Raw genomic sequence first — 18449 nt, 5'->3', positions numbered from 1 at the left:
TTCACTATGATAAGTCCCTTACCACAGGCATTATTAGAACATTTGCTACTGATTTTTCTGCTTTGCTAACCATACAATATCATAAAATAGCTTCATGTAATTTCTCATTGATTTCTCTTATTAAATCAACTTTGTCAGGCCATTGCACAAATGCAGGTATGTGACTTTGAAAGTGTGTTAAACCCTGTATGACATCACTTCCTGCCTCTGTTGCCCAGGTGTGTACAGGCATCTCTCTCTCTCTTTGTCTAATCAGGGCAGTTGTATAGTTTTATAACGCTGCTGAGTAAAGTCCACCACACCTTGCAGCCGCAGGTGATCTGTTTGCTTCCGTCAAAATGAACGAGTACAAAGGCAGACACCGGAGTTCAACAGGTAAGGCTATTTATAACTCATTTTCTACTTGATGTATATTTGAAACTGTCTCACAGCACAGTGTAACTTACAGCTATACTGACACTACATACAAGCTGCAAAACAATGAGTACTTTCATTTCAATTTGCTGTGCATTTTCATACCAGGATCTGCCAATGCCACAGGTGACACTGAGGAATAGTCACTGCACATTTACTTCCACGCTGTTGCACTCCACTACAGTTCTTTTTAGAGAGGGATTGTTTCCAACAGTACAACTATATCCACCAAATCATAATTTTGACAGAACAGTAGGTTTATTTTTAGAATTTGATGCATGAGTATTTTGTATTGAGTATTTTTTTTATTTCATTTACCTTGGGGATTCTCAAAAAAGTATTATTACAAAGCAACCGATATGAAAATGAAAGGGTAAACGCCACGAGGTACAGTTCTTGTAAGGTGTAGTCGGTCTTGCGTTGTATTACGGAAACCTTTGATTATTTTTTTTTGCAAAGGAAATATTGAAGAGAATGTATCTTTGGAGTGTGATAAGACCTTGCAATCGAAACTAAATTCATTCAAGTTCTTGATCAGGTGTGTGTAGTCTACCATTGCATTAAAGAAATCATAAAAGACTAAGATAATGGGTATAGGCATGTCTGAGGAAGGGGGGTGATGATTGTTGACATAAATTGGGCAACTGGCTATAAATAAACTCAATACATCGGTGACTTCTCTGACTTTGGAGAGCCTTTTCCTGCCTGGACCTGCGTGACAAACGAGAGGCATGGAGCATTTAAATATTTGCTCACTTACAGGTTCGAGTACAAAACATTATCCCCCTTGTGCTGTATTATAAGTTATGTATTTAATAAACATGTCCCGGGAGGCATGAGAAGTATGTCCAAAGTCAACAGTGTCACATCTACAAGAGCTTAGCCTTCTTTGCTTCTTTTCTTTCTACAGCTCAAAGAAAATGTCAGTGAACAGTGAATGACAAACTCCATCCTCAACATGGACAGTCGCACCAAAGGTAAGTGTTATTTACACCGTTATTTTCGTGCTGTTTTCCTTCTACAGGTAAAAAAAAACAGGTAATCATCAGGGACACTTTGAACGGCTAACGAGTCTTTGTTGTATCGGAGACGATGCTCCGTTTCGCCAGATAATTAAGTGTATGTCGTCCTCGTAGCTCATTAGTGTGTCCACGGGAGAGCGCGAAGCAGACTGTTGTTTTCAGTGAACAGATACATTTTTACCTGTATATGTGTTTCCACTACCTGTCAAACACAACCAGAGCCTTTCGTTGAATATCTAATAAGTGGGGCTGACTAAAAATGGTCGAGCTTTACTTTGCATTGCAAGCATGTTTAGGCTTTTAGAGCGTCTACCTAAAACAACATGATAGTTACAGAAAATGGAACACACACCTTTACACTGACATAAATGTTTCTCATAATAAACGGTGATGTAAAGCTAATATATTCCTACACTTGACCGCCAAACAAAACGCTAATGCAGCTCTTACTTTCCGTTGAGAATAACCTCCTACTTTACACAATGGAATCATCTTCATAATGTAGCTTTTTCCTCTCGTGCCATTTTCTGCATTCTCCACATTCAGACGACGTGTACGCCTATGCCTTGTCCAAGACCTTGACCGGAGTAAGAGCTCCCGCCACAGTGGGTCTGTATTCACCATGCCAGGACAGAATCAACCTGGTGCTAAAGCAGATGGAAGGTATGGTATTCATTAAAGCACATTCATCTGAACATATAGGTGTTTTTTTTTCTGTTCTTCTATCAAACAAGTGTTCCATGGCCACGTTGATCTAAATGCACAGAGTTGAATGCAAGGATTTTCCCTTATAGCCTCGTAATGCAACATATAAAATAGGGTATAGAATCCAGTTTCACAGCCAGCAAGACACATATAACATTGAAAATATCACTAATATTGAGCAAAGAAAATGTTAAAGGAATACGCCACCGTTTTTCCATACTGAGACATGTTCTTACCTGAGCTTAGAAGAGTTGATACGTACCTGTCTGGTCTTTGTGTGTGCGCTCAGTCACGCAAAAAGACCAAACATGTTGATGGCATTTACCCTCTCCTCATGGACCCGAACGGGGGTGAAGTTAGAAGCGACCAAGTTCTTCCACCTCCTATTTAAATACGGCGACATGAGTAGTTACATGATCCAAGTATAGTCACACAAAATTAAACATGTCGATTTTCTAAGCGGATAAAAAGGGGTACTATAGTGTAAAAACACCTTAGGAGCACTTCGACATCCGCGCAGTAAAGTGAAGATACTACGTGGACGAACTGACTAAGCGCACACGTAAAGACAAGACAGGTACGTATCAACTCGTCTAAGCTAAGGTAAGAACATGTCTCAGTATGGAAAAACGGTGGCCTATTCCTTTAAAGGGGCTAGATGCAAGTTCACCATTTTATACTCACTACTGCCACCTCAGGTCATACATGTAACTGCACCGATAGGCATTTGTGGTGAACAGGTCTGGGCTCATTCTACACATTAGGACATGTAGGGGGAGGAAAATGCATAATTTTAACATCTTTAAACTCTGTGTAGTCCCTTTAAATAAGTAATGCATCTTGTGGCACCCCTTCTATTAGTTATCTATCAAGAGAAACCTGGGAAATTGCAGTCTTCATACTTTTGGTTATGTCATTACACTTTTAGGTAGCATGCTATTTTCACACTAAAACCACCATTAACGTGCTGTAAAGTAAATAAATATTGTCATTATTTTTAGTGCACCTGAAGTCAGAATCCCAGCGTCTGGAGCAGGAGAGCTCCGCCAACTCAAAGCCTCGCTCCCCTCGGCCCTCCCTCTGCAGTGTCCTGTCTCTGATCTGCAAACTGCTCTTCTTCAGACCGGTCTGGACCCAACAGAACCAGAACCATCACAACGTTCGGTTCATCCACGTGCACTTCAGCGCCTGGCATTTCGCAGGCAGCGACCTCTTGTGGGCGGGGATGGCACTGCGGCTCTTTTGGGCCATGCAGGTGCACTTTGGGAAGCTTCAGCTGGTGTTGCACCGAGTGGCCCAGTACCATGAGGAGGATGAAGTCAAGAAAAAGGCTGGTTCTGTTGTTCTATTCTTTTGTTATTTTTTATCAATGTATTGTTATGGGTAATCTAGGAATCTAATTGTCTGCCACACTCTAAGCAGTAAAGCTTATAAAAGCAGTGAAGATTTTGGACTGAGTTAGCTGGGATTTTAACCCCAAACCTTTTGTAAGAAAAATAGCAATAGTGGTTGTCAGCAATACAGGGAAATATGACCAACCATAGACTCATTAATAATTAATAGTTGAATCTACAGGTTGCACAATTAATCACACAATACTAATGGATATGCTATTTCAATGGACACAATTAGCAAAGATTAATGCATTTATTTAAATAATTCTGGATACATGGGCTCTCAGAGTAGGCTATTAACACTTTGCACACTATTAACACTAAAAAACAAGTTTTTGCTTTCATTTTTCATGCGCTAAACTCAAAGACACAAAACATAGACCAATTTAACTAAAATACTGTTCACAGATCAGTCTAAACCTGTGTTAGTGAGCACTTCTGTTATTTATCGAAACTTAAATGAGGGAGTTTTTGATGAGGACCAAACTTTAAATCGAAGAAAAGCATCAGATGCAACTCAGACTCCGTTATACCATAAAATGCTTTATTCTTGTTACTGCATTTGTTTGTCGATCTACAAAGACACAACATCAAAACCCAATAGGTCTACACGCTGCAAAACTTCAATGCAACGTCTCATTATTTTACATTACAGAATGAGAAACGTGGGACCGTTTATATATTCAGTCCTAACTAGTTGTTAGTACGGACGGTGACCATTACAGTGAACTTTTCTACAAAAACATGAACCATCAAAATAAAACAGATAATTATAGTGTAAACTTTGCCTTTAGAGAATTAATGACTCACTGGCTCACACAAACGAAAGGAACTTTATGTTGTTTTATAGACATTAGACTTTGTGCTCTGCACAAAGTCCAACGTCCGATTATTAAATCATTACTTTTTTATTTGATTATCAACATGTAGGCTATAAAACAGGGACGGGTTAGAAAAATATTAGCTCGGCAGTAATTCTCAATTGTAGCTTCGCAATCGACCCACAACCTTTTCAACTTATAACATAAAACATTTCAACAAAATACTGTATTTCCTCACATTTTTGATGAACATAAGGTCATCATTTATGTAATAAATATATTGTGATAATGTAGCTTGAAATACTTTTGAAATTTAGATTATTTTGTCTGACTGATATGATAGTTGTGGATTTTGCATTTAATTCTGAAGATGTTCAAACATGACGGAGCACTATTAAATAGATCAATTGGTTGAGCTTTTTTGACATAAAACTTTTTTTTTTTTTGCATCATTTCAGATAATAGAAGATTCCACAGACGACTGGAGATCTAAGAAGTGTTGCTGCTTCCCTCTTTGGCTGTGTTTCCTCCTTATTCTCTTCATCCCTTTGGTCATTTTAGTCTTCGTACTGATATTTGGCCTCCCTAAACCCAACTTAAACCATACCGAGGGGGTTAACAGTGGCGCTTCAAGCCAAGTCAATGTTATCGAAGGACTGGTCATTGCATCTTTCGGAGTCCCTGTCGCCAGTGCTTTGAGATTTATATTCATGATGTGCAAAAACCTCATATTTTCCCAAGATCAAAACATCAAACGCGGGATGGACAATGATAAAGTCAGCTCCAAACTTGGCTTCATGAACGAGGTGCGGAAAGAATTTTGGTGTTTGTCCCGTTTTGTGCAATTTATGGAGGTCTTTGAGAGACGGCGGATTCGGATAGTGCTACAAATAACTAACGTGGACAAGTGCTCGCCGATGAAAATAGTTGCTGTTTTGGATGCAATAAATATCTTGCTATCTGATGAAGAAAGTCCATTTATTTCCATACTTGCTGTTAGTCCTGAAGTTCTTGTGCAGAAAGTGAACTTTGCAGATTACTGTTTTATCAAGGAGGACCAGGCACACGCTTTGTTGAATCGAATCGTGACGCTGCCATTCACCATCCCACCTATGTGCGATTTCTCAAGACGCAGCTTGCTCTACAATCTTGCTTCCAACTCAAAATTCAGTCAAAGGGATGACCGAATTCAAAAGGTATCCTCTTCAGATATTACCCTGGTGGAAGTTTCGATGGAAAACAATGAGAAAAGTCCACTTCTTTCGACAAAACAAGGTCTTGAAGTGAATGACGATGAAGTTGAGTTCATGGTCAAAAGCATCGCAAAAAATAGCGGTTCAAAGTTGAACAAGTACATTCTAGACGACGCGATGTCCATGAGACGGGTGATCAACTCTTTCCGAATGGTGATTATCATCATGAGAGCTTTATCCAAAGACATGCCCTCAACAGAAACCACCGCGGCTTGGGTGGTCATGGCAAATCACTGGCCGTGCCGCCTCAGCTGGATCATGCAGTGTGTGGAAGACTCCAAGCAGAGAGCCGAAATTGAGTGCACGAGTGTAAACAGATTAAAAACGCTCTGGGATGTTTTTGAGGAATCGAAAGCAGAGCTGCACGTCATGAAGGAGGAGATCGAGGAGTTTCTACAGGAAGACGGGGATCCGGAAATGTTCGAAATGTTTCTCAAAGAGGATTTTCAGTTCACCATGAGAGATCTGGAGATTCTGGAGGAGGCGACGGTGAATTTGGACCGTTCGATTAAAAAGGAGATGGCCAGAATCAGAGGCGCGTCGACGCTCAAGGACTCCCGATGGAAGAAGAGTCTGGCTCCTCTGCCGATCACAAGTCTTATTAATATGAAAGCTGAAGATGTGTGTACAGAGGTAAGCGCAGAGTTTTAAACAACCTTTTAATTCAATCAATCAATCAATCGTTCAATCAATGAGCAGGAAGCGGTTTTCAACTATTGTGATAACATTAGTCCCAAGCTTACAGTGCGGGGAAAAGGTGAGTACACTGTTTCTTGCATTTCTGCCTAAATTACTCATAAAATGTGGTCTGATCTTTATTAAAATCACAAGAATGAGTTAACAGTGTCTGCTTAAACTAATACCACCCAAATATTTACATTTTATCATATTTGTATTGGCCATAACAATGCAAATACTACAAGACAGTATGGATTTAGTGAGTAAACCTCCTGGCTAAGGATACTCCAAGAGCAAATTAGACACGTTTATGTAGAAATAGAGTCAGGTATCAGCCAACCTGAAGTCCAATCACTGAGGTGTGGCTTAAAGCTGCCTCTGAAAAACACACACCAGTTAAGAATTGTCTCTTGTGTTTATGAGCAATTTAGGCAGAAATGTAAGAAATTCCAAATGGTGTACTCACTTTTTCCTCCCACTGTAGATAAATGGTAAAGGTGTCATTTATACTTTGCTTAATTAATTAACACTAAAGCAAATGATTTTGGTTAAAATTCAAACTATAAAGGCAAAAAGGCTATGAGTAATGTGGAAAAGCACTTTAATGACATTTATGGAAACATTATTGCAAGCTCTTTTTAATTGAGATCATTAAGACTTCACAATTTCATAAAAAAAAGGCCAAAACACCTTCACACTATTAACATTTATTAAGTTTCTTAGTGTTGTCACAACTGAGGAAACCCCAAACACTGCTTCAAATTTAACATTCAATTCATTTATTCCTGATCATTTAATGGGCACTTTCCAGATTAAACGTTTTAAACGCGCACTTCTTTTCTCTAGCTGGAGAGGATGGACTTCCCCACAAAGTACATTGACATAGTGAAAGCAAACGACTTGAACGGCACAGCGCTGGTGTTTGGAGACAGGAAGGACTTGAAGGAACTGCTGCACATGACGTTTGGGGAGTGGGCAACATTTCAGATGCGATTTCTGACTTTCAAAACACACCCACGACAGCTGTACAGGAGAACAGAGCCCTCCCCTCCGCGGACTCGGCATTACCTTCATGGTCATTCTTCAACGTATGAGTGAAAAGTGTCCAACTGTCATGTTTAATTCAACTTATCTGCGAAGGTTTACTGTGGTTTGTTATTGATTTTTTTGTTTTTTGTTTTTTATTGTATAATTTATTGTTTTCTTTTGAGCAGTTAAATGGCAATTAGCAAATAGTACTTCCATCATGATGCAAATTGCGGTAAGAGTATATTTAGGTTTGTTTTGATTGCAAAATTGCACTTCACAGGAATGTGTTTAATTCACAATGAACAAGGATTTTGCGTCTATTGTACATAAATGGTCATCTAGGTTCATAATCTTCAAACAAATAAAAAGTATTGTGATGTGATTTACATTAACACATTGTGCTCTTTTCAATTCTGTGCCACCAGCTGCTAATCCCTGTTTTAATATCACAGGTTGCTTTGTTCCATGTTCTATTACATGTAAAGCACAAGAACTAGATGTTCCCTTGATTATAGTGTGTCCCTTGTCCCACTTTGTTTATTTGAAGAACTGTGGGCTTATAATACACTAATCTTAAAAAGTAGCGTGCTAAAAAGTCCATGTTTAAAGCAGTACTACTTGTTTACCTTAATAAATCCTTTCCGTAGTCCCTCTCAGGGTAATACAAGTGTTTCAACTTTGCTGCCACCGGGTAGGTGTCACAAATACACACCAAAAGAATCATGACGAAGAAGCTAACAGGCTAACGGGCAAAGCTAACTGCAGGCTAACGCCACTTAAACAGTATTTACAGCCAAGTTTGAGTGAAAAAAAAAGATCTCCATTGTGTAATTGTTTGTACAATATCCCTCTCTCCTTTTGTCTTTTCTGTCAATGCAGCATTTACTCTCATGGACAATTAATAAGTAAAAAATCGCAACATACTACGACACCTGGATGAGCGTGAGCATGAGTTACATAGCACTGCTTTAACTTTGAGGATCCAGTATCATATTCTTATGCATAGAATAACAGAGTGACAAACTGGGCTGGTCAAGATGACAAGTCATGAAACAAACTTTTATCCAACGGCATGATAGCAAATCCACAGCGCAATGAAGAACACACAATAGGGGTCATTTACCAAGTGTTTGTTCATGTGCAAAATGAGTAGCAGATGCAGAAGTCATTTGCACGTTACTTACTAATTGTCAGTTACATATCACATTTGGGTCCCTAATGCTGTAACACACACGATTTAAACCTGTAAATTATGTCCAATATGCCCACGAATATGGTATTTTCCAGCTCACACGCTCACTTGGTAAATTACCTTCTTAGAGCGCAGAACTGCTTGGAGCGGGGTAGACAATGGATAATGTTAAATCTCAAGTTTTCTCAAAGGCCACAGGATTGAAACTGCGTGAGTGAAGCCAATTACTTCTCCAGGTATTTTTTGTTGCACAACACTGTGACTGTGTGGTGAAATGCCCAAAATAGGATGATCCTGTTTGTCTACTCTAAAACCTAAACAAGCATTTTAAGGTTCCGAAAAGAAAAACAGATGACTTTTAAGTTAATATGTCTTTATTGAGTAAAGCTTTATTTTCATATTCTGGTTAACTGCTGCATAAATGTTTGCATAATATTTCTGCGTCAATGACCACAGACAACAGATGTAAGGGAAATGTATCAAAGTACCACTATACGTATTTGGCCTGTACATAGAACATTCTTTCTAAACATTTTTTGTACCACGACGCCCCGAGCAACATGCTGCTGACTCATTACAGGGTTCAACTTCAAAGAGTTTTAGGTGAAAGTTCTGCTGATCTGAATGTGTCCCAAGGAAGTTGAATACATGGCTACATAAAACACAGATGAACTGAGCCCCAAGCAACAACAATACGGTCTATAAATTCACACATATAAAGACATACAGCACATAGGACGACAGTTTCACATTGAAGAGACACGTTTTAACAGAATAAAAAAAGGGATAGGCTTATCATTAGTAATTGTATCATTAATGGCTTGATATATTATAAGGCAATATTAAATTAATACTAAGTTCTGAGACAGAGGTGCAGCTCAATAAATTAGAAAAATGTGGATCTTTTACGAGTGCAAGATATTCACAATTTCATTATGTGACTCCATGTCATATTTCTTAAACAAATATGGATGACTTTTGCTAACTGACGATTGACGAGGAAGACTTTTTTTTAAATAAACCTCTACTCAAAGAACAAATGAATGCTTTACGCCAGTACCATTTAGAGCCATTGTTTGCCTCCAAAAGTCTGAACTCTACTCCAAACCACGCCTTGTTTCTGCCTCAGGGTTGGCTGACAAAGCCCTAATTATGACAAGATTCTTTTCACTGTGTATTTCTACCTTCCTATCCAAACCGGCACAATCCACTCTTAAAGGGACAATACGTTTAAAAATGTTAAAATGAAGTATTTTCCTCCCCCTACATGTTCCAGTAAGGTCCTAATGTGTAGAATGTGCCAAGACCTGTTCACCACAACTGCCTCTAAAATCCTGCACTGTCACTCAAAACGTTGTTACTTCGGGTCCAAAGTGCCGTCATGCACGAGATTAATATAGAAGCTGAAGTTACACGTATGACCTGAGTTGGCAGTAGTGAGTATATAATGGCCAACTTGCATCTAGTCCCTTTAGACTCGAAATCTCAAAACTGTAACATTTTCCTTCTAACACATATGCATGTTTTGGGGACTACATTTAAATAATCCAACCTACCAATTAGCATTAGGGGATTATTCATTAAACAGTGATCATATTAAGGACAAATTCAAAGTAAAAAGTATTTAGTTAAAAGATCAAATTATTTATACAATATTTTCAGATTTTTTTAATTTTTCATAAAGGAAAACTCTTTCCCCACATAGATGTAACTTATTGAGATGCACCTGTATGATATAGTCAAGGCACAAGGTTAAAGACACAAAAAACTGGGTAAGATTTAAATGTAGGAATGCATATAAAAACAACTAATTCATATTAAAGAAAAATAAGATAAATTGAAAATCTCGGGTTCAGACGATGTAGTTTGCAGTTTTAAGGCCATTTTAAAGAATACATAATGTGTAGGACAGAAAGGGCAGTCAAGCGTGACATCATTTTACTTGTGTCCAAGAGACTCAGCCAGTTTCTTGAGTCTCTTCTTCAGCTCCAGAGGAAACTTCTCATAACACTTTTTACAAACGGGCTTCATGTCAAACTCAACAAATTTGTTCCTGCAAAGAAGCAAAGACAGACCATGTGACCACCGTTTTTGAAAAACACGTACATGTGGTCAGTCTGAAAGAGACGCTTTACAACAAGTGTGAATGCAATAAATTTAGTAACATTTAGTAGAAGAAAAATAGGAATGTTAGCTCAGGGAAAACACAGACAAACGTATCTGTGTATTTTATTTAAAGGGACTGGACTTAAGGCATCGCATTTTCTGTTAATACACTTTGTGATAAAATATTTAACCAGGCAACAATTGGCAAAATGACATTTTCTTTAGTGATTGTTACAGATATATATATATATATAAAACCAATTTTAAGAGCGTGCTCTTCATCCAAGATAGTGTTTCAAATGATAGAAATAAAGTGACTGATGCAATGTTTAATTCTTTGTTTTTTGGCCTGTACATAGAACAGCCAAGTCTTGTTTCACCATGCTACTTTGCAGGAGGATTACTATGGATTACACGTGAAACATGCTTTAAGAGTTGATGTCAAAGGCAGAGGTAAATGAAAATTAAATGGTCTAGACGGAGACTGAGGGTTTTTTCTTGCGGTCTTTGGCCTCACGCTCACGACGGGCCAGGCGCCGCTTGAGCTCCTCGGGCAGACGCTCATAGCAGTGCTTACACACCGGCCGCAGGTCAATCTCTACAAACTTATCTCTGACAAACAGCAGCAGCAACAGGCAGGAGAAGGGAGAGAGGAGAGTACGAAAAGAGCAACAGTGTTAGGAGTGGGCGCGTGTTAGAAAACAGGATAAATAAGAGGTGGGTAATAATCTACTCGCCGAACAATACATGTATAAGCAGGATATTAATAGCATGATGTTGGATACTCTGCTCGATAGGTGTCTTAACTCTATTGGATTCAATAATTTGTGAAAAAAGTGACAAGATTATAGATTAATTATATGAAATAAATTGTTGTTTTCAAATTAACGTGTGATCATTTGTCTGCGTAATCTTGTTAATCCAATTTCCACAATTAACAAAAATTTGAAGAGAACTGTTCAGGTAAACATACATACAATCTTGAATAAATGTTACTAAAAAAAACCATCTCTCTCTCACATTGTGGATGCATAAAAGTTTCATGACGTTTCGGCCTTGTTGCCTTATTAATTTTTTCTTTATTCTTTGAACCAAAGAAACCCCTGGTACAAAGGAAAAAATATCTGAAGACGACAACAAGGTCAAAATGTCTTTTTATTCTCTTCACTTAATTGGTTTGCAATATGAGTGGGAGTGCTTTTTTTTTTGGTGTGTGTTACTTTTTTTTGCACACATTTTACTACCCACCTCTCGAGCAACAGTGGTTGAAAACAGAGAGTGAGTGCGCAGCACAGAAAAGAAAAGCTTGAGTGAAGTCAGGTTTGTGTAACTTACTTGAGAGTGAGTTTGGTGTTGCAGGTGGAGCAGGAGAAGCAGCTGACGCACCAAGCCTTGTTCAGAGCGGACACCACTGGAAATTACAGAATTCACAAAGAAATTAAAAAATAGTCCAAATAAATGATTATATTAGATTTTATTTTGATGTTCTTTCCTACCGTCTCCCTCAATCACACGGTTGCAGTGATAGCACACATCTCCAAAAAGCTGAAACGGAAAGTTTGAGTAAAATGAGTCTATACAAATGAGCACTTATAACAGACACGATGAGAAGAAGACCTATAACCTACCTGGTTATAGTGGGTCTCACAATAAGCCAGTCCTTTACGTTCATAATGGCGATGACCCAAGAAGGGTTTCTCACACTTGGCACACACAAAATGCTGTTGATAAATGAGAAAAAAAGTTAAATTTCTATTACAGTGGTTCTCAAATTGTCACATATAAACCTCTAAGCTATATATTGTATTTTAGCCTGGGCCTTGTTGGGACTTTGTTCCAAATTATAGCTGGTTTAGTCTTGTTCATATCACGTGGTTCTATCCATTGTTTAAATTCCTCTGTTTATTGGTGATGTAATATTTATTTTGTTTATCTTTCCTCCTGTAATTGTAATTTTGCCTTCGGCTCATTTGGCTGATCACCATGAGGCCATTTACATCTAATTAACATCACGATCAGTAACATAGTAGTTACATTTACTTGGTTCCTAGTAAACTTTTTATGATCAGACATTGTTTCCTCAGCGTGTGTTGTAGATTCTCAATTTCGCACCTCGACGTGCCACTGCTTGCCCATGGCGTTGACGACCCGCCCCTCGATGGGACGCCTGCAGGCTCCGCAGATCGGGACGCCCATTTTGTCGTGACACGGCAAACAGTAGAGCTCCCCTTTCAGCTCCCGCGCATCTGCCGTCAGCTCTTTACTGTGAAGAAAAAGATATACAATTAAATGCGGAGACATTATGGCAAGGGTTTTGAGGTGTGGGGGTAGGAGAAAGGAAGGACAGCTTTGACAATTTCAGATGTGTAGTAAGAAGAAAACCACCGTCACTCACCCACAGTTGCTGCAGTTGAAATGGTCCGGATGGTACGGGTCGTTCTTAAAAATCAGCGGCTGCTCCTCAATGATGGCGTGGCACTTCTGGCAGATGTATTTCCCCAAACCTCGAGCCTTTTCGCGGTTATGGCACGGACGACACAGATGTCTTGAGAAAAATAATATGCCAACACGTCAAACTAGTTAAAAAAAACTTGGAATAAACTTATGAAATGTCCTGTCAGGGCTGCTCAAAATCTGGTAGTGTGCGTTGCTAAGTGAGCTGCCGACTTGACAGGCCTAAGCATCAGTATTAAGACAGTAATGGCGACGGGGTACAGACCTGCCTGCGTTTTTGACAAAGCCCACGTCGGCGAGAACAGCCTGGCAAATGTCGCAGCAGAAGCAGTCAGGATGCCAGCTGTTGTTCATGGCCTTTATGACGCGCCCAATGATGAACTCCCCTGAGGACAACAGCGAGAGAGCCATCAACGTCAGGTAAAAGAAGACTCAATTCACAATGTAGGCACTACGCAGAAGTGGGGATACACTGTTGCTGAGGTAAAAAAAGAGGAACTTTCATGAGTTTTGACTGGGTGCACTGATGAAATCCTTATTTGGATCATTTAAATCAATTTCATATGAAACAACATTCCAGCATTGGCCAAAAGTTATTTACATATCTCTATCAACTAGTCCTGCTCTTGAGACTGTTATCGTTTTATTTTGTTTGTTTGTTTTGGAACAGGACAAAGTACTGCACAGGGGAATAAAACTGAAAAACCTTGGAACAAATGCAGTATTCTTCAGTTGTGATGCCAGATTAATAATTTACTTTTTTTTGCCTTTTCCTTTCCATATTCAGTTCCACAGAAAACAAAACAAAAAAGCAATACTGTACAATCCAAATAACCACATGACACAACGTGGCAACAATAAATGCCATTCATAAATGTTCTTTGTGGGATGCAACAATTTAGCACAAGAGCATCTTTGTTTGCAACAATGTTTTATATTTTATTCATGATTAAATTCTTATTGCTGCACAGAAAAGAAAATCTGAAAACATCAAACTTAGCAGTAGTTGGTGACGTTTGGTGTCCAGTCCACTGGGAATAAAACTTTAAAAGGTGGAATAATTCAGATTTGGGGGTGGTGTGTGAATTTCAGACAAATAGTTAAAGAACTGTGGCTGTCTCTGGTGACACTTACCACACTGGTGACAGCACGGAGCAAAGAGCATCTGGAAATCATGCTCGCAGTATTTCCTTCCTTCGAACTGTTTAGAGATAGAGGGACAGATGGATAAATATTCAGAAGAAAAGTTGAATCTGGACATCATTTATAAAATAACATCAATATCCCTCCGTCTATCCAAACACGCCACACAATCATTTTCATATATTTGACTGCCATTTACTGTTACAATCTGAAACCGTGTAGGTGTAATATACATCATGTATCTACCTCGTAAAAAAGCCCCTCTGGAAACTGCTGGAAGCACTGGGCGCACACAAAGCACTGCTCATGGTACAGCTCTCCGTTACTGTTGACGATCTTCTCAGTCGGAGCAAAGCCGCTCTTGCACCGCTCACAGTTTGCAGAGGCCAGAGCATTGGCCATGCTGATGGGTGAGACAAAATTCAATTACTTCTGTAGGTAGAACAATGGGGAATAATGACATTTCCATAAATAACTTTAGATGTTTTTGTTTTTGACGTTAAATTACTCATACATTGGGCCACTAGTTGGTTTCATGTTGCACAAACAAGATACAAGCTGGAAGGGTGGACTAAAATATATCTTATCAATGCTGAATGCTCAATGTAGAGCAGCTGCAACGTGGAGGAGAGAAATATGGGGATTGGGAACTCGATTACCCACAGCAGTCACCCTTCTAGGAAAGCAGGGAACTCACTCACAGTGGGGCAGGAAAAAGTATTTGCTCAGTTCCCCATAGACTATTGAATTTCGGCCAAATACTTTTTTGCCCCACTGTAACTCTGAACAAACTTAACATCCAACAGTTATGGTTAGTCTAAATGACCAAACACATCATTACCATGGCAACAATCCGGGCGTGGTGCGTTTACATGCGGTGAGTTTATTAAAGTACAAACTAATTAAACACAAGTCAATAAATTCCTTTCTTTGCTAAACTCATTAAAAACAATTCAGCTTTAACAGGTCCAACAGTCAACACGAAAAGAAAATATAACAGATGACACGTAAAAAATAAATAAACAACAAGACAGCCACAAACATTAACATAATAAATGATTCGCCAAAAGCTATTTCTTTCTAACAAGATTGACATTGGACAAATAAACTTTAACGCGAAACAAATCGTTGCGATTCATCAAATATACTTAAACAAAACAATAACCTGTGCATTGTGGATGAATGTCATGATGAAAGTGCGATTCAGCAAAAGTCAAACAACTCACAGTAGCTTGAGCCTGTGATATGATTAGCTTATTAGCATTAAATGCTAGCTCTCTAGATGACTGACATTTAGTGCCCTTTTTTAGCATAAATCCTCACCTGCCCGGCATCCCCGCTACTCCCAACATCGTCTCCCAGTTCCGTAGATTTAGCGACAAGGACAAAACTGAAAGAGTTGTACACTGATTAAAAATGTAAGTCTAAACTTTGTAGTGGACGCCCAGGGGAGCAGAGACGCCCAGTGGACTTCCTCAGCAGTATGCAGGGGGTTGCCAGATCGCAACCAAATACCATCCTCAAATCAGTGCATCAAGCGTGGCCATCTTTACTGCTGCCCTCTGCTGCTTTTTGGGCGCGGCTGTTCACTTGTTTGCACTTCTGACTTCTTAAACCGGCTATTTTGTAAAAGAAAGACGTGCGTCAGTAGTTGGTTGCATGCGCATCTGTCTTATATTGCCTGAATTATACTGGTAAGTTTTCCACAGAACATGAGCTCTGTGCTACAGATGCACTAATTAGTAATTTAGATAATATTCACTAAAACACTTAAAATCTAGTTCAAAAATATGAATTTACATAGTTTCCTTTGATATCTGACCTTAAATCACAAATCTATGCTGTTTCTAATTAAATTAGATAGGCCTACACACTATCAATATGTTTCTCTTTGGGACCCCCAGCTCAGTGCTCTCACCACACTTTGGGTACCACTGCAGTAATGGTTCAAATCCTGGCTCCCACAGCACACTGTCGTTGTGTTCTTGGGCAAGACACTTATCCATCGCCTGAATAAAAGTATGTGTGACTGACTGGCGCAGATTGGCAGCTTTGCTTCCATAAGTCTACCTCAGGACAGTGGTTTATAGCCTAGTATAAGTTTACCACCACCGAGTGTGTGAATAGATATAATGAAGTAATTGTTGCGCTTTGAGAAACTTTTAGCGTAATCAAAGCACTATTATTATTATATAGAATGTAAAATCCCTGTATGGGCACATGAGGGCGCTGCAGTTCTATGGGGTAAATTGGGGTCTCGCCTGTATATTTGGTCTATAGCCTGCGTTAGATTAAACATTGAGTGGCTCTCACAGGCAGGAGGCAGCAGTGCTATTCCACTCTCACGCTTCACTGATTAATAATCCCACTGAAAAAGCTCTGTACATCTTATTGATTTATTTTATTATTATTTTTATGGCTGTGTTTGTTGTGTTCAAGGCTCCAGCTCATTCCCTCTGTCTTTATTCAGGCCGAGGCTCTCCTCTGATGGGGATCTTCATAAATGATGCAGCTGCATTACTGTCACCCTCTGTGTGTATCCACTTTATGCACCTAGATTTACTATTTGCCTTTAAAATCATGTTTTTCAAGTTTCATTTGAAGAGATTGTAAACCTTGACAGAAATGTAAGCCCAGAAAGAGCTCTTAGAAATCCAAAACACCCTTTATCCAATAGAATCACTGAATGTGCAGCATCTCAGACAGCACTTCACGGCACCAGTGACTACCTAGATTTTAAAGGACTCAAATTCAAAAGTATTCATCTTTGACAGGTTAATGTAGTTTTGTATATTGACCTTCATTATTTGACTTGTACCGGGTTTCAGATTTGTTTCAAGTTTAATTGTAGAACCAGTTGAAAATGTTATGAAACAAGCTAAATAATGTAGATAATTTAGGCCAAACATGATTAATGTTCTGCATCCCATGTTTAATATTCAGTTTTTGCTTTGCATTAACACCAGCGACTAATGTGTATTTTTGTACAAAAAAACAAAGCAGTTGTTTTATATTTGCTGGAACTTGCCTTGAAGAAACACTAGTCGCCCTTTACTTTACAGCCCAGAAATAGCTTGCTCTTGGAAAATCTTAAAGCATAGTAATTGTGGTAATGGTCACACCTAATTACTTTCATAGTCATTCCATTCTCAACCCTATCTCAGAATAAAGGGTGTAAATTATGAGAAAACATGGCTCGTATTTTCTTGATAATAATATGTAAACAGGGCGGCTAAAGGCAACATCATTATTAGCGTGCTGTAAAGCAAACTACAACCTAAATATGAGCTTGCACTTGTAGTAGAGGGCCAGCTAATCGTATTACTCTGCATTTTGATATTGACCATGTGACAATCTGCTCATGTTTTTTCTTCTTTGTTCCCCTTTAGCTTCGACACTCTCCACCTGTTGAAAATATCCCACCACTCAGAGGCTTTAAAATGGCAGAGGTAAAGTGGGCACAATCAGATTTGTGGAGGTATTGTGCCGCTGTACTCACTGTCATATCACTTTCACACAGAGAATGCATTTACCAAAGGATTCCTCTCTCTGGGGATTTGAGCCGACATAAAACTGTGTGACTTACAGAAAATGCTGGTCATTGGTTTATTTTTATACGCTGCTGCTATGAGGACGGTAGTGAAAAGCTGTTAATCCAACACAACTTTACAAGGCACTCTACGTATGTACTAGGGCTGAACAATATAGACAAAATTTGTATCTCGATATTCATGCCAGATACTATCTCGATACGATGCGATTTAACTGGGTTAGGTGAAAACCAAGCATTTAAAAAAATAAAATAAAAACAGAATAATAAAGAGTGCAGTTTTATTGATGAAAATCTGTATCGTTTATATCTTGCTTTTTTCTACTTTAATGTTGTGAATGTTCATATCTCGATATCAATACAATAACGATATATCGTTGCTTGTTCGATATTAATATCTGGAATGTTCATATCTCGATATCGATACGATAACGATATATCTTTCAGCCCTAGTATGTAAAATTTTTTAAACGCTTTTTAATTCAATTCAAAATGCAATTTGGATTTGATTGCAATGGACTGTGCAGCTCTCGCTCTGTTTGACTTTCACTATATGATGCTCCCTTTTGACAAGCCATTTACTACATGCCTTTTCGAATCCTGCTACCTTTGATTAAAGCTAGTTTAACTTTCCCATAGAGACTTAAACTGTTGGTCCTCTGGGCCCCTTTAGAGAGTCTCTGGTTAA

The 18449-nt window shown here is 38.8% G+C and overlaps 2 protein-coding genes across 3 annotated transcripts; one reads left to right on the top strand and one right to left on the bottom strand.

Moving 5' to 3' along the window:
* The first annotated feature begins 251 nt into the window (after positions 1 to 251).
* nkpd1 (NTPase, KAP family P-loop domain containing 1) lies at positions 252 to 7415 on the top strand. Its single transcript, XM_079555656.1, has 6 exons — positions 252 to 375; positions 1325 to 1391; positions 1983 to 2099; positions 3143 to 3471; positions 4815 to 6242; positions 7134 to 7415. Exons 2-6 carry the CDS (start codon positions 1352 to 1354, stop codon positions 7383 to 7385), a joined length of 2166 nt encoding a protein of 721 aa, XP_079411782.1. The 5' UTR covers positions 252 to 375; positions 1325 to 1351; the 3' UTR covers positions 7386 to 7415.
* Positions 7416 to 10058: 2643 nt separating this feature from the next.
* LOC306962187 (LIM and senescent cell antigen-like-containing domain protein 1) lies at positions 10059 to 15692 on the bottom strand. 2 transcript variants are annotated; one of them, XM_079555274.1, is made up of 10 exons: positions 15535 to 15692; positions 14458 to 14614; positions 14203 to 14269; positions 13334 to 13454; positions 13010 to 13159; positions 12727 to 12877; positions 12243 to 12335; positions 12111 to 12159; positions 11950 to 12025; positions 10059 to 10561 (listed from the first exon to the last, which is right to left on the bottom strand). In XM_079555274.1, exons 1-10 carry the CDS (start codon positions 15561 to 15563, stop codon positions 10447 to 10449), a joined length of 1008 nt encoding a protein of 335 aa, XP_079411400.1. In that variant the 5' UTR covers positions 15564 to 15692; the 3' UTR covers positions 10059 to 10446. The 2 variants fall into 2 exon arrangements, with proteins under 2 accessions (XP_079411400.1, XP_079411399.1); XM_079555273.1 differs by lacking the exon at positions 10059 to 10561 and adding an exon at positions 10916 to 11226.
* Between the last annotated feature and the right edge of the window lie 2757 nt (positions 15693 to 18449).

This window comes from Gobius niger (genome assembly GCF_951799975.1).
Source record: "Gobius niger genome assembly, chromosome: 4".
NCBI lineage: Eukaryota > Metazoa > Chordata > Actinopteri > Gobiiformes > Gobiidae > Gobius > Gobius niger.
Note: the sequence above shows the minus strand (reverse complement) of the source record. Positions and strands in the feature narration are given on the sequence as shown.

Excerpts from the sequence above, each read along its gene's own strand:
- nkpd1 (XM_079555656.1), top strand. The coding sequence starts at position 1,352 with ATGACAAACTCCATCCTCAACATGGACAGTCGCACCAAAG. Across the intron at positions 2,100-3,142 it reads GGTGCTAAAGCAGATGGAAG|TGCACCTGAAGTCAGAATCC; the intron begins GTATGGTATTCA and ends CATTATTTTTAG. Across the intron at positions 6,243-7,133 it reads CTGAAGATGTGTGTACAGAG|CTGGAGAGGATGGACTTCCC; the intron begins GTAAGCGCAGAG and ends TCTTTTCTCTAG.
- LOC306962187 (XM_079555273.1), bottom strand. The coding sequence starts at position 15,563 with ATGTTGGGAGTAGCGGGGATGCCGGGCAG. Across the intron at positions 13,455-14,202 it reads TCCGTGCTGTCACCAGTGTG|GGGAGTTCATCATTGGGCGC; the intron begins GTAAGTGTCACC and ends TGTTGTCCTCAG. Across the intron at positions 12,026-12,110 it reads CCGTGTGATTGAGGGAGACG|TGGTGTCCGCTCTGAACAAG; the intron begins GTAGGAAAGAAC and ends TGTAATTTCCAG.